The 20,548-nt window shown below is 42.5% G+C and overlaps 1 protein-coding gene across 1 annotated transcript; it reads left to right on the forward strand.

Moving 5' to 3' along the window:
• The first annotated feature begins 505 nt into the window (after nucleotides 1–505).
• LOC127619028 (hormonally up-regulated neu tumor-associated kinase-like) lies at nucleotides 506–20,333 on the forward strand. Its single transcript, XM_052091753.1, has 9 exons — nucleotides 506–721; nucleotides 2,873–3,165; nucleotides 11,265–11,320; nucleotides 11,802–11,940; nucleotides 12,150–12,277; nucleotides 14,060–14,195; nucleotides 14,355–14,532; nucleotides 18,931–19,150; nucleotides 19,392–20,333. The coding sequence occupies exons 1-9, from the start codon at nucleotides 506–508 to the stop codon at nucleotides 20,132–20,134; spliced, it is 2,109 nt and encodes a 702-aa protein (XP_051947713.1). The 3' UTR covers nucleotides 20,135–20,333.
• Nucleotides 20,334–20,548: the final 215 nt, after the last annotated feature.

Here is a 20,548-nt window from a genome sequence, read left to right on the forward strand (position 1 = left end):
ACATGCGTGCACACACATGTGTGTGTGGTAGGGGGTCATTACGGTGTAGTGTGTCCTCACACTACGCTAGGATCTCTGCATCAACCTGAGACCAGATACAGTTAATTATCTACTCGCCACACACACATACACATACAGAGAGACACAGAGACAAGGGTGCATGAACTAACCAGACTGACAGAAGAACCTTCCCTTGGAGAGAGGATAGACAATCTAGATGAAAAACAGTGATAAAGAGAGATCTGGGACTAGGGATCAGTAAAAGACAGATACCTTGTACAGATGACATACAGAAAGGATATGTGATTGTGGCTCAGCATCTGGACTATAGGCACATGAAAGAATATTGGATATTCTCCTTGACAGGAACAGCAAAGAAGAACCAATGCGACCAGCTTCCATCACACATGCACTTCCTCTATTGCTTCCCTGTCTTTCTCCACTCTATACCTGCCCGCCAAGTATCATCCACCGGAGCCTGTAGCAGACAGGTATTACTGGCATCATGCCAGCTGTGTTGAAGTCATCTCTGGATGGGAGCATGACTGACTCGGGGGAGCTTGAGCAGGCAGCACCTCACTACCTTGGAAAAGTGCCCCATGACCTGCTCCGAAACTTTCTTCATACTAAACGAGTAGGCAGCTATCTGGTGGGCAAAATGATCAACAAGGGCTCCTTTGCAAAGGTTATGCTGGGCATGCACATCAGTACAGGAGAGAAGGTAAGAGGTACACACCCAGTCTCTCGCATGCAGACACCCGTCAATCAAAGGAATAGTGTCACACACTGAGGGTGTCAGTCATCAGTGCGCTGAAGGGTTGTCATTCATTTTTCATGCTGTCTCGCTTGCTCAGCTTTCATAGTGGCTCCCTCTTACCTAATCTCTGACACACACCACAGTAATAATCTATTCACCAAACACATACACTCTGGTTTATCCCATTCACACTGAAAAAACACATCTCAGAATCAGCTAATTTGCCTTCTAAAGTCTTCTGTTGAGGTGGGCAGTTTGTGTTTGGTGGGATGACCATGGATTGTTTGCTGGCTTGTTCTCTTTTGGCACTTGGGATTGTTTATTCTGGTCATGTAATAGATCTCATGAATATTTATGCATAATAAATTATGTTTTCAATTACAGTAATTAGTACAAGTGGCTGGTTTTTATCACAGATATTATTGATATATTATTGATCACAAAAATTATTGTTTCTAATAGATGGGGTTTTACATTTACATTTAGTCTTTTATTCAAATTGACTTACATTGAGGAACAAAATAAGCTAATTGCTGTTAGGACCTGCATAAATTAAGTTTACAGTAATTTTCTGTAAAATGTTCCACATGGTTTTCAGCTTTATTAGAAAATATTGGGATATCATGGATACATTTTGTCATGGTCCTTCATATTATTTTAAAGTAATTACATAATGACTTTAATATGTGTGTATACCTTTACATTTATACATACATGCAGTATGTATGATTATATGATGTCATATTTTTTATATTAATTAGATTATACTGACAAGCTTATTGTTGGAGACTAATATTAATCATTTTATGTAAAAGAGGAAATATTAACATGTTATTACTTTAGATGTCTAGGTTATGTCCAAAAAAATACAAAAATACATTGCTGGACCTTTGAGGAATTTAACCCTTCAAAGTGAGTTATATTGGAAAACTTTTCTGTCACAGGCAGAGAGAGAGAGAGTAATTTTAACTCCACCTGTTCTTCTCTCTTCACTGTGGTGACCAGAGCTTACATGGATCAGTAAGTCTGGCCTTTGTGCATGTGTGTACTGTATGTTAGCAGCTCTTATACAGATCACTGAGTCCTTCCTAACCACTCTGTTAACCTGAACAGGTTGCTATGGTGATCAGCACACATCACCCAGGTCAAATATTTGTATTTAAAAATTTTAATTATAACCATGGTGTTCAAATGCTTTAGTTATGTGCCATGCTTCTGCCCCACAATTACTGTATGGACATAACCATGTCCACATCCCTTTTGCACAGAGAATAGACATGTGAATAAATTTGTCAGGGTTTTTAGGTTCTTATTTTCAAATTATAATCTATATACTTTGTAATAGGTAGATATAATAGGAAATCAGGAAATATCAAGAAAACTCTCACTCAAACTTTTCCAGAGTTACTGCAAAAGTTTGTTTTTAAACATAGGCATTTTACAAAGACAATTTAAAAAAAACATATTATTATTAAGAAAAAAAAAGAGTATTATAACACCATTTTCCTGGTATTGTTATGTATAATTATTCACATGTTCCAAAGCCTTTGGTATGACCTTTTTAACAATACACGTAACTTTAAAGGTTGTATTAAGATGGTTCAGACACAGTTCAAGTGCATTCATCCATGTCCCAACAACTTTAAGGGTTTCTAATTAATTGTTAGAGCCAGTGGTTGTTCTTGGCTACCAAACACACAACTTGCAATATATGCAAAAACCTAAAAATAAAATGTTTTCTTAAGACAATAATCTTAAAATTAAAAAAAATCATGAATAGTGTGAATGTCTCAATTGTTGCTCCTAAACAGTGAGAGAAAATGTAGAGAAAATGAAGTCTACAGCTTCTCAGATACCCCCCTCTAGAAAAAGACCCAAGTGATCTCACACGTGTCTCATTTAGTTTCAGAAGAGATCTCACCAATGTCTATCACCGTGCTCATGTTTGCCAATATACGTCTGCAATCAATGTGAACTCAAACGTCACTAATCAAACTTTTCTAAAAACAAAATTATCTGAGCTATTAATTTTATAGCTCTATACACTACACAGTTGTCATTTGTATCTCAAAGTTAATATAAACATAACTGAGTATTTCTGTCACTGTCTGCCAGGTGGCGATCAAGGTGATAGATAAGAAAATGGCTCGTCAGGATTCGTACGTCTTCAAGAACATGAAGCGTGAACCCCGAATTCACCAAATCATCCGCCATCCAAACATTGTCCTGCTGCTGGAGACGCTAGAGACGGAGAACTGCTACTACATGGCCATGGAGCTGTGCGGAGGAGGAGACCTAATGGACAGAATCTGTGAACGCAAGCGCCTGGAGGAGAAAGAGGTGCGTAGGTTCACCCGCCAGATACTGTCCGCAGTGGAACATCTGCACAGGCACGGGATAGTTCACAGGTAATGAACTGACACACAGAACATACACAAAGATATTCAAAGAATGTACGAAACATAGTTGTCTTGTTGTAGCGGATGCACCAAGATAGCAGAAAAATCCCCCCAAAATTAGTAGAGCCTTATTTAATCCACAAAGATAATCTATACATAGAAACATATCTCCATTTTTGCTAAAGGATATTTATATGCCTACTTGTATGTATCACAGGACTTTCCTAGTGAAATAAACACTAGAGGCACTAAAACAACAATGACTTATATTCCTATTCACACAAATCTCGAGTAAAAGGGCAGATTCTCAGTTCATAAACACAATTTTTTCCCTGTTCCTCACACAGTGCTATTTAATGATGTTACATTTTTGTTGTTGTAGGGCATGACTTAAGGCAATACATTTTAACGTTGCATTACACAACCAACTATATTTCCGATCTTGTTCAAAATGCAGTGAAATAACGCGTTAGCTCAACCGATAGGACACATGCAAAGGACTGGGTTTTGAGTCCTGCAGAGCACGCAAGTCGACACGTGAGTCCAAAGTCTCATAGAAGCACCACAGAATGACGTAGTTGATTTAGCAATTGCATTTTTCATATAAATTTCGTTTTAATGACACTAACGGTTAGGTTTAATGTTTAGGAGGTAGATTTTCTTAAATTTAAAACTCAATACAGCTTTAACCTTCAAACTTTATCTGTTTGAGAGAAAATTTCACTCGCTTTTAGCTCCACTTAATGGACATTTCACATTCCGCGACACGTTTAAAGAACCATATAATGTAATTTTGCAAAAGTGTCGCCACAGTCACGTCATTTTTTTTAAGGCTCTTAAAAAAGGAAAAGTTGAGTCTGTGATGAAACGAGCAAGATTACAGACTTTCCGGCTGTCAAGTCGATTGGATCATCACAAACTCACATGGAAACACATGCCCTCCGTTCGCATGACAGATATAAACAAATAGGGATGTACGAGCTAGCTGCCATTGTTGTAGCTGCTATTCTGTTCTGAGTCGCGAAAGATACAGACCCATTTCAGTGCGGTCTTGGGTGCAAAGACAGCGAATGCGACGTGTGTTCGAGGTGAGTGGCATTAGAATTAAACTAGAATTAGACTTCGCTTGTTTAACATCTCCATTTCATTGGTGTCCAGATTCGTGGCCCAACATGCTTGATTTCCATTGTCTGCTCACCATATATCTTCAGATTTGAGTCGGGGAGCATCATGCACTACAAGAATTCCTCTATAGTTGGCTCTTAAATATCAAACATGTTAGTTATTCTCAGACTAGATGTACATGTGTCCAATTTTTGACTCCTGAGTAATTGAATCATCTCTGTCAGACCTTTGTGATTGGCACAAAACAGACTTATGTCAGCGTGTCCTGACCTCGTACATATTCAAACCATTAATCTTACGGCCGTGTTCACACAGCACAAAAATGTAACTTTTCAGGTAATGTTACAACTTCTCATTCAGGGTAATTGCCAGAGCTGTTTAACCAGTATTTTCGAACATGTCGTGTTCACAAATGTAACCCACACACACACACAAGACGAGACAGTCACAATGTTGAGTCAAGCTGGTGTTTATTGAAGCAGGCAAAGGTACAATACGGGAAGTCCAGAGGAAGAATGGTCAGGGGAGCGATAAGTCGAAAGCCGGGGAATCAGGACTGGGTAAAGGGGCAAATCCGGGAGAGAGTGGTCAACGAGAGTGGGAGGTCGAAGCCGGGAAACAGGACACAACTAGACGGGACTAGCGGGAGCAAAAGACAGGGGAACTAGGGGATGACTAGTGCTGGCAAAGCGAAGGGGAAAACTAAACAATAACCAGCAAGAGTGAGACGAATGTGCTGGGGTATTTATAGGGGAACAAACGAGTGGTGCAGGTGAAATGAATGACAGGTGATGGGACTAGTACAGGTGTATACAATGCTCTGGTGTGCTGATGAGGCGAGTGCAGGTGTATACAATGAGGTGCTGAATGAGGCGAGTGCGGGAGTGTCTTTAATGTTCTGGCGATTGGGAGCGGGCATGTGAGCCCGAGGGGGGAGATTGTGTACGAGCATGTGAGCTCGGGGAATCAGAACGAGCGTGCACGCTCGAGGAAGCAGAACGAGCGTGCAAGCTCGAGGGGGCGGAACGAGCGAGTAAGCTCGAGGGAGCGCGCGTGTGTGTGCGACGAAGCGAGGATGGGGCAGAGGAGCGGGGTTTGTGACAGTACTCCCCCCTCTGTAACAGACGGCTCCTGATGGCCGCGCTCGGCTGCGAGGAGCGCGACCTCTGGGAAGTGGTGCAGGACGATCGGGCTGCTGGCGATCCCAACAAACAAAACCCCAGAACAGAAACCCCCACACAACACAGAAAACAAAAAAATGAGGGCAGTCCAAGGGGCACAGAGGGCACAAAGGGAAATGAAACAGTCCATGGGGGTCAATGGGCAGTTCAGGGCAAGGTCAGGGGGAACATAGCGGACAGGCGGGTGGTCGGGAGATCTAGGGGGCAGCCATAGGGCAGAGACTGGGTCCGGGGGCCTAGAAGGTGACCACCGGACAGGGACGGGACTAGGGGACCTGGGATGAGGCAACAGGGCCGGGACAGGGTCAGGAGGCCAGGGAAGAGGCCACAGGATAGGGTCAGGAGGCCAGGGAAGAGGCCATAGGACAGGGAGAGGGTCAGGAGGCCAGGGAAAAGGCCACAGGGCAGGAAGAGTGTCAGTTGGCCACCGAACAGGGTCAGGAGGCCTGGGAGGAGCCGAGAAGGACTTGGGGGACGGAGCCTTGGGAGACGGAGCCGTGAGAGACTCGGCAGGCGGGGCACTGAGAGACTGGGGAGGCGACGCCATAGGGAGCCCAGGAGACAGGGCAGAGGGAGGTGGTGCCGCAGGAGGCTCTAGAGACGGAGACTTGGAAGGCTCTGGTGGCGGAGCCGACGGAGGCGGCACCGTGGCGGCTCTAGAGGCGGGGGTCTGGAAGGCTCATGAGGTGGAGCCAATGACGGTGGCGCCGTGGGAGGCTCTAGAGGCGTAGGCCTGGAAGGCTCTGGAGGTGGAGCCGAAGGAGGCTTTAGGGGGGTAGGCCTGGAAGGCTCTGGAGGTGGAGCCAAGGGAGGTGGCGCCGTGGGAGGTTTCCGAGGCGATGACCTGTCAGGGTCTGTAGTCTCGGGGGGTAGAGCCGTAGGAGGCTCGAGGGGCGGAGCCATAGAAAGCTCTGGAGTCTCTGGGAGCAGAGCCGTGAGAGGCTCGGGAGGTGGAGCTGTAGGAGGCTCTGGAGGGGGAGCCGTAAGAGGCACGGGAGGCAGAGCCGTAGGAGGCTCGGGGAAACAGGCCGTGGAAGACTCGAGAGGCTCAAGTGGCAGAGCCCTGGAAGGCTCGAGAGGCTCGAGAGGCTTGGGAGGCGGAGCCCGAGAAGGCTCGAGAGGCTTGAGGGGGGGGAGCCATGAAAGACTCGAGAGACGAAGCCCTGAGAGGCTTGAGAGGGGGAGGAGTCCTGAAAGACTCGAGGGACGGAGCCCTGAGAGGCTCGAGGGGAGGAGGAGCCCTGAAAGACTCGAGAGGAGATGCCCTGAGAGGCTTGGAAGGAGGGGGAGCCCTGAAGGACTCGAGAGACGGAGCCCTGAGAGGCTCGAGGGGCTTGAGAGGCGGAGCCCTGGGAGGCTCGAGAGGAGGAGCCCTGGGAGGCTCGAGAGGAGCCCTGGGAGGCTCGAGAGGAGGAGCCCTGGGAGGCTTGAGAGACTTGAAAGGCAGAGCCCTGGGGGGCTTGGGAGGTAGAGCTCTGGGAGGCTCGAGAAACGGAGCCCTGGGAGGTTCGAGAGAAGGAGCCCTGGGAGGCTCGAGAGGAGCAGCCTTGGGAGGCTCATGAAGCGGAGCCCGCGAGGGCTCTGAGGGGCGAGCAGAGGCTGGCAGAGCCGTGGAAGACTCTGAGGGCGGAGCTGAGCCTGGCAGAGCCGTGGAAGACTCTGAGGGCGGAGCAGAGCCCGGCAGAGCCGTGGAAGACTCTGAGGGCGGAGCAGAGGTTGACAGAGTCATGGAAGACTCTGAGGGTGGAGCAGAGGTTGGCAGAGCCGTGGAAGACTCTGAGGGCGGGGCAGAGCCCTGCAGAGCCGTGGAAGACTCTGAGGGCGGGGCAGAGCCCGGCAGAGCCGTGGAAGACTCTGAGGGAACCTCTGCGGTCTTGAGCACAAGACGAGACTGGGGAGAAGGGGCCCTCTTCCTTCTCTTACGTCTTCTGCCAACAGGGGATGTGGCCATGGGGACGGTCGAGGCTACAGGCGCTGGCTCTGGGGCGGTCGAGGCTACAGGCGCTGGCTCGCTGACCGTGGCAGACTTGGGCGCTGGCTAGCTGGCCGTGGCAGGCATGGGCGCTGGCCCGTTGGCCGTGGCAGACATGGGCGCTGGCTCGCTGGCCGTGGCGGGCATGGGCGCTGGCTCGTTGGCCGTGGCGGGCATGGGCGCTGGCTCGCTGGCCATGGCAGGCATGGGCGCTGGCTCGCTGGCTGTGGCAGGCATGGGCATTGACTCGCTGGCCGTGGCAGGCTTCGAGACTGGGGCCGTGACAGGCTTCGGGACTGGGGCCGTGACAGGCTTCGGGACTGGGGCCGTGTCAGGCTCCGGGACTGGGGCCTTGTCAGGCTCTGGGACTGGGGCCGTGTCAGGCTTCGGGACTGGGGCCGTGTCAGGCTTCGAGACTGGGGCCGTGGTAGGCTTCGAGACTGGGGCCGTGGTAGGCTTCGAGACTGGGGCCGTGGTAGGCTTCGAGGCTGGGGCCGTGGTAGGCTTCGAGACTGGGGCCGTGGTGTAGAACTCTGGTTCAGAGTCTGCCTCCCCCACAGTAAATGAGGAACCAGCGTATAGTAGGGCGAGGTCAATAAACTGAGCCAGGTTGAGGGAGCAGCGACCACCCGGCATGAATGATGAGGTTGGCTCATTCAGTCCACATTGAAAAATGTCTTTCAGAGCCACCTCATCAAAATTCACCTGGTTAGCCAGGGCACAAAAATCCACAACATAAGCCTCCAAGGGTTGACTCCCCTGACGCAAAATCAAGAGTCGGGCCGCTGGCTCCATAATGTCAAGGGCGAGGTTATGAGTTACACAACCACTGCCTTGCATAAAAAACCCTTGGTCAGCATCCGAAGAGCCATAAAACCTCTCAGGGGGTTGAAGGCTCACGGCGCTCAGAAATGCGTTGGGAGCATCAACGGGTTCAGGGGCAGACACAGGTGAAACAGGGTGAAATAAATCAGAAATAGTGCGTACCTGCTGCCCCTGGGCCGTGAGCGCGTGGTCATCTCTCCCAGCCGCAAATCCGCGCACAGAACGCGCCGCGAAAATCCGCTGTAGTGAGCTGCGCGAATACTCCACGTGATACATTGTGACTGTCTTCTGTAATGGTTGATTATTCTGTAACCCACACACACACACAAGACGAGACAGTCACAATGTTGAGTCAAGCTGGTGTTTATTGAAGCAGGCAAAGGTACAATACGGGAAATCCAGAGGAAGAATGGTCAGGGGAGCGATAAGTCGAAAGCCGGGGAATCAGGATTGGGTAAAGGGGCAAATCCGGGAGAGAGTGGTCAACAAGAGCGGGAGGTCGAAGCCGGGAAACAGGACACAACTAGACGGGACTAGCGGGAGCAAAAGACAGGGGAACTAGGGGATGACTAGTGCTGGCAAAGCGAAGGGGAAAACTAAACAATAACCAACAAGAGTGAGACGAATGTGCTGGGGTATTTATAGGGGAACAAACGAGTGGTGCAGGTGAAACGAATGACAGGTGATGGGACTAGTACAGGTGTATACAATGCTCTGGTGTGCTGATGAGGCGAGTGCAGGTGTATACAATGAGGTGCTGAATGAGGCGAGTGCGGGAGTGTCTTTAATGTTCTGACGATTGGGAGCGGGCATGTGAGCCCGAGGGGGGAGATTGTGTACGAGCATGTGAGCTCGGGGAATCAGAACGAGCGTGCACGCTCGAGGAAGCAGAATGAGCGTGCAAGCTCGAGGGGGCGGAACGAGCGAGTAAGCTCGAGGGAGCGCACGTGTGTGTGCGACGAAGCGGGGATGGGGCAGAGGAGCGGGGTTCGTGACAACAAAAGACCTCTAAATGGAAAATTCCAGTTAATTTTCAGGAAAAGGCTGTATGTGTGAAAGCGACTATTGTGAGTGTGTATGTAAAAAAACAAAGATTTATAAAAAAAAGTTTGTTATGTTAATGTAGGTTTGGCTATATTTGTGTGGGCCAAGTTTTTGAACATGCCCTCACAAATATATTGAAATTTTGAAAACCGACGTGTGAAGATGTTTGTAGTTGTCCTCACTAATTGAAATGCTTATAAATCCACCAACACATGTTTCAATTTAAAGGGTTATGACATAAAGAATAAAATTTTCCTTGATCTTTTATCATACTGTATATGAGGTAATTCCATAGAAACATACTGTAAGTTTCAGAACTCAAAACTTCTCACCGCAAAAAGAGCATTTGTTGAAACCAAGCTGCGAAAACGACTCGTTCTCTACTTTCTCCACATTGTGATGTCACAATGGTAGATATTTGCATCTGATGTCTCCACAACAGCACATCAACGTCTACTTTACCGTATCACTTTCATTGCCTGCCCATTAGTGGTGAGCAGTGAGACTGCAGTGGGTGTTTACTGTCAAGTCGGACAGGCAGCATCAAAACTGAGTGTTTCTGACACCAAATGGAGGGAGGAAAATGAGCATGTTTTACAAATACAGTATATAACAGTTTTTTGTGCAAAACACTTAATTAATATTATAAGTGAACCTCAAAGAACATATTAAAATATTTTTAAAAAGCCTGTCATGACCCCTTTAAATCTAATTATCTCAAAAGGTGTCTGTGAGGGTTGTTTACGCCTAGGTAGTACATATCATTGACAGTATAAAAACCTTTCTGTTTATGAGAGGTCCTTGTTAAACCTTTTCACTATGTGTGTAGATGAGTCTAATTGAGGCAATAGCTGAAATGCCATTGGGTTCTCTTGACATCATCAGACAGAGCCTCTATGGTTAACACATCATTCACTGACTTCCTTACTAATGTCCCATAATGAAGCTTTATAATGCAGATTTCTCTCTCTCACACACACACACCACTCTGTAAAGAGCCTTTATTAGAGTATGTCAAGGATCAAAGAATATGCATTAACTTACATACTCACACACACACTTGGCTACACCACGGGTTAGTCAACAAATGTGCAATCCCCATGGTAACGAAGGGAGGGTGCAGGTCTGTGCAGTTCATGGCCTTCTAAGTTCAACAGTTCACAAATTTCGACCGACATTAATCAAATCAAACTATTTTATTGACTGGCTCCACAAACACTCACCCTATGTCCTTGAATCTGTCTCTGCTAAACTCTCCATAAAACACACACACACATACACTAATAAAAATCCAAAAACCGAAGCCAAACTGTTGGAAAGTGATCAAGTTTTCTTTAATGTACACCATGTCTGTTAGAGAACTTAAATAATGACACATTTAGGGTTGTTTTCAACTCCTTATGCCTTTTGTCTGTACTTCAGACAGTTTAGGGACAGCGTCTGCATGTGATAAGGCACAATAAGCTGCCTATTGTGCTTTGAGATGTCAGCCATGTCTGTATAAATGGAGAAAAAGTCAAATAGCTTTGAAGGCTGTGATATTTTTTGGGTTTCTCATACAATTTCATATTAAATGTGAGTAGCATGCGGTCGCCTAAAGTGAGTGTGAGTGTTTATAACAAAGAAGAAAGAAAGGAGAAGGAGGGTGTAAGAGAAGAGAAAGCAAAGGGAGGGGGTGTATGAGTAAAAGTAAAACTTTGCAGAATGATTGGAACATGAAGGACCACCACGTTGTGATGTCACTAGCAATAACGCTTATATGTCTGGTCTTTAATTCAAATCCCTTTTTAATTGACATAGTTGTATTAAATGATTGAGCACAGCTAAAGTTTCATAGCCGGTCATTGATTCCAGCACATAGAAAAAGGTGATCTGACTTCCATATCAGGAATATGTGTGTACAGGTACATGCATGTGTTTTTTAAATAACCAATCTCTGGATGTACTGTGTGTTTGACCAGAGACCTGAAGATTGAGAACTTCCTGCTAGATGAACACAACAACATTAAGATTGTAGGTGAGTGTGTCTGTTTGTGTTTGGTCGTGTATTGGATTTTGTCACTTTTTACGTGGTTTTTCAATGTACATCAATCTAAAGTTGAAGCGCTTTCCTCAAAGCTTACTTGCTGTAACACTAAGCTAACACTAATAGCTAGCATGACTTCTGAGGATGACTGAGAGCGATGAAACATTTTAAAGTAATCACCACATGAAATGGTCACATTTGGGATAGCACAGCTAAATCACAGCAAAGCTCCCAATATCAGAAGGGCATTTCTTTACATGTAAATTGAAAATAAATAGGTTATTTTATCATATGTGTATGACTGAAATGTTTTTGCTAAATGCGTAAATTCAATATACTGTATATAAATGAATAAGTGTTTGTAAAGAGTTTTTATGTGACAAACTGCTATTTGAAGTGTCTATAGAGGATTTTGTAGTGTGACTGTATGTGTATACAAGTACACCAACATCTTATGTGTGTTTGTGTGTAGACTTTGGTCTGAGTAACACTTTGAAGGCAGATTCTCTCTCTTTGGAGTTGCTGAATACTCAGTGTGGCAGTCCTGCTTACGCTGCCCCTGAACTGCTGGCTCACAGGAAGTACGGCCCTAAAGTGGATGTGTGGTCTGTGTGAGTACACAGAGTATATGTGTGTTGTACTAATAACGACGTATGTGTAAGTATGTAATCTTAAATGTATGTACATTTTAAAAGCATTCATTTTTGATTATATAAATTAAGTTCTAAAATATTTTTGAGAGTTAACATCAAATGGATGTCTTTTGATGCTGTTGAATAACATTGTATGCCTGTGTTTTTCTGTGTCTGCATATGTGCAGGGGTGTTAGTATGTTTGCCATGTTGACTGGCACTTTGCCATTTACGGTGGAGCCCTTCAACATAAAGCAACTCCATCAGAAAATGGTGAATGGAGAAATTGGTGCTATTCCATCAGATATAAGCAAAGGTAAACTATACAGACACACACACATGTTGGTGCGGCTATCCTTATGAGGACTGTCCATAGACTTGATGATTTTTATACTGTATCATCGATAAATTCTATCCCCTAACCCTAAACATAACCCTCACAAATGTATTTTTTACATTTTCAAAAAACTTCATTTAATATGTTTGTTAAGAAATTTGAATTAATGGGACTCTAGAAAGGTCCTAATAATCCACATTTATAGCATAATACACTTGTAATTACCAGTTTGTAACCTGAAAAAATGTCCTCGTAAACCACCCAAACCCGCCCACACACACACACACACAAAAAACCCTAACCCTACTTGTGTGCTATCTAAAGGAGAACATACAATATTTTTATTTATTTAAAACTAATTAGGCAAAAATTCCAACATACTAACCTTAAAGGAATATTCAGCGTTCAATACAAGTTAAACTCAATCAACAGCATTTGTAGCATAATGTCAAAATTAATTTAGACTTCTCCGTCCTTTTCTTTAAAAAAAAATAAAAATCTATCTTACGGTGAGTTTAACCCAAAACCTAGCCCTAAAATAAATCTTTTTGCTTATTCAGAATAAAAAACAGCTTTATTTATGAATCCATGTCTCCCAAACGGAGGTTTCCCTCAGGAGGTTCTTCATCCTGAATAGATAATCAGAGAGAGAAAGAGAAATCAAGAGAAGAGATAAAAGGTGCTGAGTGCAGTGATGCATTTCAAAGTGTTCTTCTTCTCAAGCAGGTTGTGAGATCATCTGATCCAGCACATTAATATTGATCTTCATGAATATTAATAACAGTGGATATTCACCAATTACAAAAATAGATACAGTACACTGACCTTCAGATACAAACACACTGTGACGTTAAATGTCTACTAGTGGAACTGAACCCGGCCGGGTTTCCCAATATCGTTTACGTTAGATCATTGTAACGTACTTTGTAGATTATGTAATGGTGGATTACACCTGTTTCTTAAAGCAGCATGTACATTATTTATTTAAAAGTAGAACATCAAAGTAGAGTGAACATTTGATGGAACAGTCATTTAGCAGTGTCGCTTTGGATAAAAACATATACTAAATAACTATTTACAGTATGTCATTTTTTGTGTTTCTCTGAGCGCGTTTTCATCGCTCGACTTTGTTTGCATCCTGACTGCTTTTTACTGCTTGTAATGCCTCTCTAAGTGAATGAGTAAATGTGATCGTCACTGTCTACAGACACAAACACTACCCTCACCTCAGTACACAAACAGACACACACAAGACCAGCACAGTGCCAAGCTGGCAATCTGTTCTGAGGAGTCCCCCTAGATTGAGAAGGTGGCACAGGGGAGCAAAGTGCTTGAATCTGATCTGCCCTCCTGTAAGAGACACCTCGAAAGTTCAGTTTAGGTCTGACACACAAACACTCACACACATACTCCTCTGACAAATGGGTTGAGGTCCAAAGTGTAAGGTTAAATCATTTAAATAAATGATGACTAACCAATATCTTGCAAGTTCTTTGAAAGTATATTTTAATGTACCTTGTGCCATGATAAATCATGATTAATCACAGAATAATGTGATAACTAGTTAAAACAATTTAATCAATTCACAGCCTTACTTATATTCAATTATAAAAGTGCAAAACAGAAGCATTTTAACTTATGTTTTCAGATTTTTGCATCCCACTGTATCTTCTCCACTTTAAAAAACAAGAGGAGTTTTTAGCAGTCAAATATCAAGGTGTGAAATTTTCTCTTTCTCTTTCTCTTTCTCTCTCTCTCTAGCGGCTGTTCAGTTTGTCTTGTCTCTGTTGGAGCCAGAACCAACAAAAAGGCCCACAGTCAAAGCAGCAATGGAGGATAAATGGTTGAATGAGGGTTATGCCAAGAGACCCCTCCATATAGTCACTTATAAAAACAGGTACAATTGTTCACATCTCTAAATATACTGTTACCCAAAATGACATAGACTTACAGAAATGTACAAATAAGCAAATTGAGACATCAATATGCATCTTCAAAAATCAACCTTGTTACAATTTTCCTGAGAAGTATTTGTGTGGCTTTATCATTTCTTTAGGCTGTGTCCTGAGGATCTAAATTCAGCTGTGTTAAACTACATGACAGAATCTCTAGGCTATGGTCTTTCTGATATCATTCATACTGTCATCAACAACAAACCGTCTGCCATCTTAGCTTCCTACCATCTACTGCTGAAAAAACTCACTAGGCATCAGAAAGGAGTCAAGACCTTTAAGGTAAAATACAAAATGCACAAACTTCAAATTAATAACATAAGCACACGTGTACACTCACTCACGGCTCTGTTCCAAATCCTGGTGAGCTGCAATGCTGTTTACTGCCCAGATAGGCAGTTACCTTCTAAAGCAGCATCCTAACCGAACTGTGGCACTAAAAGCAAGTCAAATGTTTTTCCAAATGTTTTTTTTTTTTTTTAAGGTTAATGCTTTATTAAAGCATTTAATTTAGTTTTATATCAACAAAGCAAACTGATCTGAAAAGTCAAACTGATTTAGTAATAAAAGCAAATGTGAAATTAGGGCAAACATTATTTGTATATGAACTGATAATCTGCTGTTTTACTCATGATTTGAGAGAAAGTGAATACAAGTAATTATTGTACTAGCACCTCTAGTCCATTTTTCACCTGGAAACTGCTACAATACATACAACGAGCCAAGTAAAAATAATTTTGCAAAATGTAGGTAAAGTAACGTGATACTATGAGACCAGGTCATTTTTTTCACTGATTGACTAATAGGACTTAATTCGATAACCAGCACAGTGTCTGACTGACACATGACTGCTTTTAAATGCTCACACGCTTATTTGAGCATGTGCTCTGTTCCTACTTTTACTCTGAAATGCACATTTAATCAAACTATGATTGTGATAAGTCCAAGTGTGATTATTAAACTGCAAAATTCTGCAATTTGAGTCTGTATGAGCTGTGTGCGTGAAGGATTGAGAATTGAGAATAGTTTGCGTTGTATGAGATGGCAAAGCAGAGCACTAATCCACTTCAAAGTAGGCAGCACATGTAGACTATATATTTATATAATTAAATCAGAATCAGAATCAGAATCAGCTTTATTGCCAAGTATGCTTACACATACAAGGAATTTGTCTTGGTGACAGGAGCTTCTAGTGTACAACAATACAAACAATACCAAAAACAGCAGCAAGACATAGGTAATTAAAACAAAAAAGAATACAAAATAAATAATTATACATATACGTACATACACTCACCTTCATACATACCCACATACACACATACGTAGTGCAAATCTATTACAATCTGTTATATAAAGAACAAAAATACAGTATATTATGTACAGAGCAATGTAAGTAATGGCAGAAGTGGATATGTTGGATAATATAAATAGAATTAGACTGTGTATTAGATATAATTATTGCTCATTGGGGCAATTTAATTGTTCATGAGATGGATAGCCTGAGGGAAAAAACTGTTCCTGTGTCTGGCGGTTCTGGTGTTCAGAGCTCTGAAGCGCCGGCCAGAAGGCAACAGTTCAAAAAGGTATTGGGCAGGGTGAGTGGGGTCCAGAGTGATTTTACCAGCCTTTTTCCTCACTCTGGAAGTGTATAGTTCTTGAAGGGGGGGCAGGGGACAACCAATAATCCTCTCAGCAGACCGAACTGTCCTTTGTAGTCTTCTGATGTCTGATTTCGTAGCTGCACCAAACCAGACAGTTATTGAAGTGCAGAGGACAGACTCAATGAATGCTGAGTAGAGCTGTATCAGCAGCGCCTGTGGCAGGTTGAACTTCCTCAGCTGGTTAAGGAAGTACAACCTCTGCTGGGCCTTTTTCACAATGGAGTCGATGTGTATCTCCCACTTCAGGTCCTGTGAGATGGTAGTGCCCAGGAAACTGAATGACTCCACTGCTGCCACAGTGCTGTTTAGAATGGTGAGGGGGGACAATGTTGGGGTGTTCCTCCTAAAGTCCACAATCATCTCCACCGTTTTGAGCGTGTTCAGCTCCAGGTTGTTTTGACTGCACCAGACAGCCAGCTGTTCAACCTCCTTTCTATATGCAGACTCATCATCATCTCGGATGAGGCCGATGACAGTGGTGTCGTCTGCAAACTTCAGGAGCTTGACAGAGGTGCAGTCATTGGTGTACAGGGAGAAGAGTAGTGGGGAGAGCACACATCCCTAGGGGGCACCAGTGCTGATGGTACAGGTGGTGGAAGTGAATTGTCCCTGCCTCACAAGCTGCTGCCTGTCCGTCAGAAAGCTGGTAATCCACTGACAGGTAGAAGTGGGAACAGGGAGTTGGTTTAACTTAGTCCGGAGTATATCTGGGATGATTGTGTTGAAAGCCGAGCTGATGTCCACAAAAAGGATCCTTACATATGTCCCCGGTCTGTCCAGATGTTGCAGGACGTGATGCAAACCCATGTTGACTGCATCATCCACAGACCTGTTTGCTCGATAAGCAAATTGGAGGGGGTCCAGAAAGGGTCCAGTGATGTCCTTCAGGTGGGCCAACACCAGTCTCTCAAATGACTTCATGACCACAGATGTCAGGGTGACAGGTCTGTAGTCATTAAGTCCTGTGATTTTAGGTTTCTTAGGGACAGGCATAATAACTGAAAAGTTATCACTGCATTTGCACTTTAACAACCACACTGGGCCATGTAGCAAACTGTTTATCCAGAGAAGTTAAACTTCTGTCAAACACATGTCAAAATCATAGCTCAAGTCAAAATAAAAGCACACTTCAAAATAAAAGCTAGACACCTGAAATTGAAGAAATTGCAACAGAAAGATATTACAACTGTGTACTAAAATTTTATATTCATTGTAGTAATATTAATAATAATGAATAATAAATAATAATACTGATAGAAAATAAGAAAAATATCGCTAGCAAGTATGCTGTTGTACTGATTAAAAGTTTGTTGAAAAATGCAATGGTATGTTGAAAAGTACTTTTACTTATTTTTTACTAATTAATTTGATTAGACACCATTTTGATGATGAAATTAAATTAAACTTTAAAACAATGAATTCTGGAAAATAATAAAGAAAGGACAAAAGGATTTAGGGAATTTTCTTTTAAATAGGGCCCAACATAAAAACACTTAAGCGACGCATACTTAATTGAGAAACACTTTAAGGATACATGCATTTCTTTTAATGTATTACATATGTGATGGTTGTAACATTTGTATCATAGCTAGGCTTTACACTTACATTGAAATATAACTTTAAAAAGGCTAAAGGAATGTGTTCAATAGCACATTACCGTATTAGGATGTTTTGCTGTGGTATCAAAATTGGTATCGAGAACCGTGAAATTTCACAGAATTTGGAATCGTGACATCATAAAGGATATAGAGAATATATATAATAATAACTCTACTAATAAGCCTAATCTTTTGAAAAGCATTCGCATTAGGAGCCTGTGTATGATGCCTTAAAAAGCTGTCTAGGTAGAGACCACTAGATTTTAGAATAAAGCTACTGTAACATGTCAGTTGTTGTCCTCAGAGTGAAAAGAATAGCGAAAGGAATCTTCTCAATAAGAGCTTGTCGAGGAAGAAAAGTGATGAAGGTGCTAAGAATCAGCAGCAGGAATTTACTTTCATCTATGGCTGTGCAATGTAATGCAATGTAATGCCGATATATATCGTGGCTACGATATAAAGTGTCAATCGATAGATTGCTATATCGTATATATATATCGCGATATGTAAATATCAATGTGTGTGGCATAGGCGTATTAATCAGTGGGCAGGGCTGCACATGAGACTGAGAGAAGTGAAGAAACATGGGCAAATCATTTTCAACAGAATTCACAGAACAGGATGACTCCCAAACAAGCCAAGAATATGAAGAGGAGCTTGTTTTTAAAATAACAGGTACCACATCTATGGTGTAAACATAGTTTGGGTTCACAAAAGCTGACACAAAGCAGAAAAATGTGATCTACAAACTGTTGCACTACAATAATCACTCATGGTAATACAAGCAATCTGTTTTACCACCTCAAAATGAAGAAATCAATAGAATACTATGAAAGCTAAAAGATACACTCCACATGAATTCAGTCAAGAAAGTGTTTGTATTTATTGATATTTATTTCCTGCAAGAAATGTTTACATCATTTTGAATATTGGATATTTTTTTTATTTATATACTATTTCTTTGTTGCATTGCTTTGAAAAGTTCATGAGTTTCTTAAGGAAAGTTTAAAATGATTAAAATATTGGTCTGAAATGTGGCATAAGAAATTAGCATTATGGTAAGGTTGATATCAAAACCAAGTTGAGTGTTTTTAGTTTTTATTTACTTATTTATTTTTACTATGTTTTTCAAGTTTTAAAAAAAAATTATATAAAAATAAGTAGTTTTCATTTAGAAAGTATTTAATTGACTGACTTTTTTTTTGCATTATCCCAAAAGTATGCATTACAATATAATTGTTTAATAGATAAACCCATTTTTATTGATTTTCCAGAAAACTATATTATGTTTTATATAATTGTCATGATACAACATTTTGATCATATCGCCCACTTTCCACCTATAGCTATTAAAGAATTCAATACAATATTTGCGTTAGACACATGGCCATACATTTAACACCCTATTTCTTCACTAGCCTCCTCAGAATGACACAGCCAGTGAAAGGAGCTCAAGGCAGACCAGTAAGACCCAGAGGAGCCAATCACAGGACAAGAAAAGGCCAGCAGAGACAATCAGACCAAAACAGCCAAGCCTAGTGGATACAGCAGATTTGCCCACTACAGTGCCTGTGGATAATATCACAGCTAATGAGATTGCCATACTTGTGGAGACACATGATGGTCTGATTCCTAAGGGTAATACTTATGGAAGTAATTGTCTTTCTTAGCTGTAATTATTGCTTCATTGCATTGCATGTTTTCATCTCATTGCATTTATCCTCTCTAATGATTGGCAAATCTCAAATACATTCATGATTTTAGAACTTCCACATGTTCATACAATGCAATTAATGTATCTACTGCTAATAGATGTGGGTGTTTGTGCAAACTCAGTTTTACAGCATTTACAGAATTTGTATGCATGTGTATATTTCAGTCTCAACCTTTGGTGAAAAAGAGATGCTTCGTGTCTCACCTCCTAAGTGTTCCTGCAGAGAGGGGAGTGACACCAAACTCTGTGACTCGGCTCCTTGTGATGCTACTGTAACCATAGACACTTCTAGAGACTCCCAGACAATGAAAGCATCAGTCAAACCACATGATCTGAGACCACCCTACTCTGACAAACATCAAGGGTTGGAATCTGAACATCAACAAGATGATCGCAAGTTGCATACATTCTACTCTGAGAAAGGTGCATCTCCTAAAACGGGGCAGCGCTTTAAAGATCTGTTAATGGCCATTGAGGAGAAAACCTATAATGGTCGCCACCTCAGTGCTATGGAAACCATAACACAAACCTCCCCATTACCACGACTACGCCACACTGCAACACTAAAAGAAACTATGCCCAGAAAAGTAACTTGGGTTGGTCTTGCGTGCCACGCCACAGTTGGCACAGGCTCCTCTCCTTTCTTAATAAATGGGTCCAAACCACCATTGTTTCCATCACAGAGGCAACAAGCTCTAATCATTAAAAACTTGAGACATGCAAAAGAGAAGAGGAACATGGTAACAGGAGGGGGAGGAGGGATAGGTATCTCCAGTACCGCAAAACGAAACTCTGTTCAGTTACGAACAGCTATACAGCACAGAGATCTTAACTTACCAATGCTTCCATCTGCGTTACAGAACAAATCTGACAAAAAGACAGAAATATTCAGAATGGACTTTGGGTGACAAGAGGATTAGAGAGGAAGAGAGAGAGGCAATAAAGGAAAGAAAAAGAAGCAAGGGAAGAAGCAGCCAATACAGTGTCAGTTGATGTTAAAGGGCTAATTCACCCAAAAATTTAAATTCATTACTCACCCTCATGTCATCCCAGATGTGTATGACTTTCTTTCTTCTGCTGAACACAAACTAAGATTTAAAAAAAATATCTCAGCTCTGTAGGCCCATACAATGCAAGTGAATGGAGGCCAGATCTTTGAAGGTCCAAAAAGCAAATAAAAGCAGCATAAAAGTAATCCATAAGACTCCAGTGGTTAAATCCATATCTTCAGAAGCGATACATTGAGTAGGGATGTGCAGATCGCTACTAAAGTGTCAATACTTCTGATACTGATGTAGTATCAATAATATCGATCCTCATAT

The sequence above is a fragment of the Xyrauchen texanus genome, chromosome 25 (genome assembly GCF_025860055.1).
Source record: "Xyrauchen texanus isolate HMW12.3.18 chromosome 25, RBS_HiC_50CHRs, whole genome shotgun sequence".
In the NCBI taxonomy this organism is placed as follows: Eukaryota; Metazoa; Chordata; class Actinopteri; order Cypriniformes; family Catostomidae; genus Xyrauchen; species Xyrauchen texanus.

What these genes read in the sequence shown, in the direction of transcription:
- LOC127619028 (XM_052091753.1), top strand. Translation starts at nt 506, where the DNA reads ATGCCAGCTGTGTTGAAGTCATCTCTGGATGGGAGCATGACTGACTCG. An exon ending in AAGGAGTCAAGACCTTTAAG is followed by an intron (nt 14,533 to 18,930) that starts GTAAAATACAAA and finishes TTTCTTCACTAG; the next exon opens with CCTCCTCAGAATGACACAGC. An exon ending in TGATGGTCTGATTCCTAAGG is followed by an intron (nt 19,151 to 19,391) that starts GTAATACTTATG and finishes TGTATATTTCAG; the next exon opens with TCTCAACCTTTGGTGAAAAA.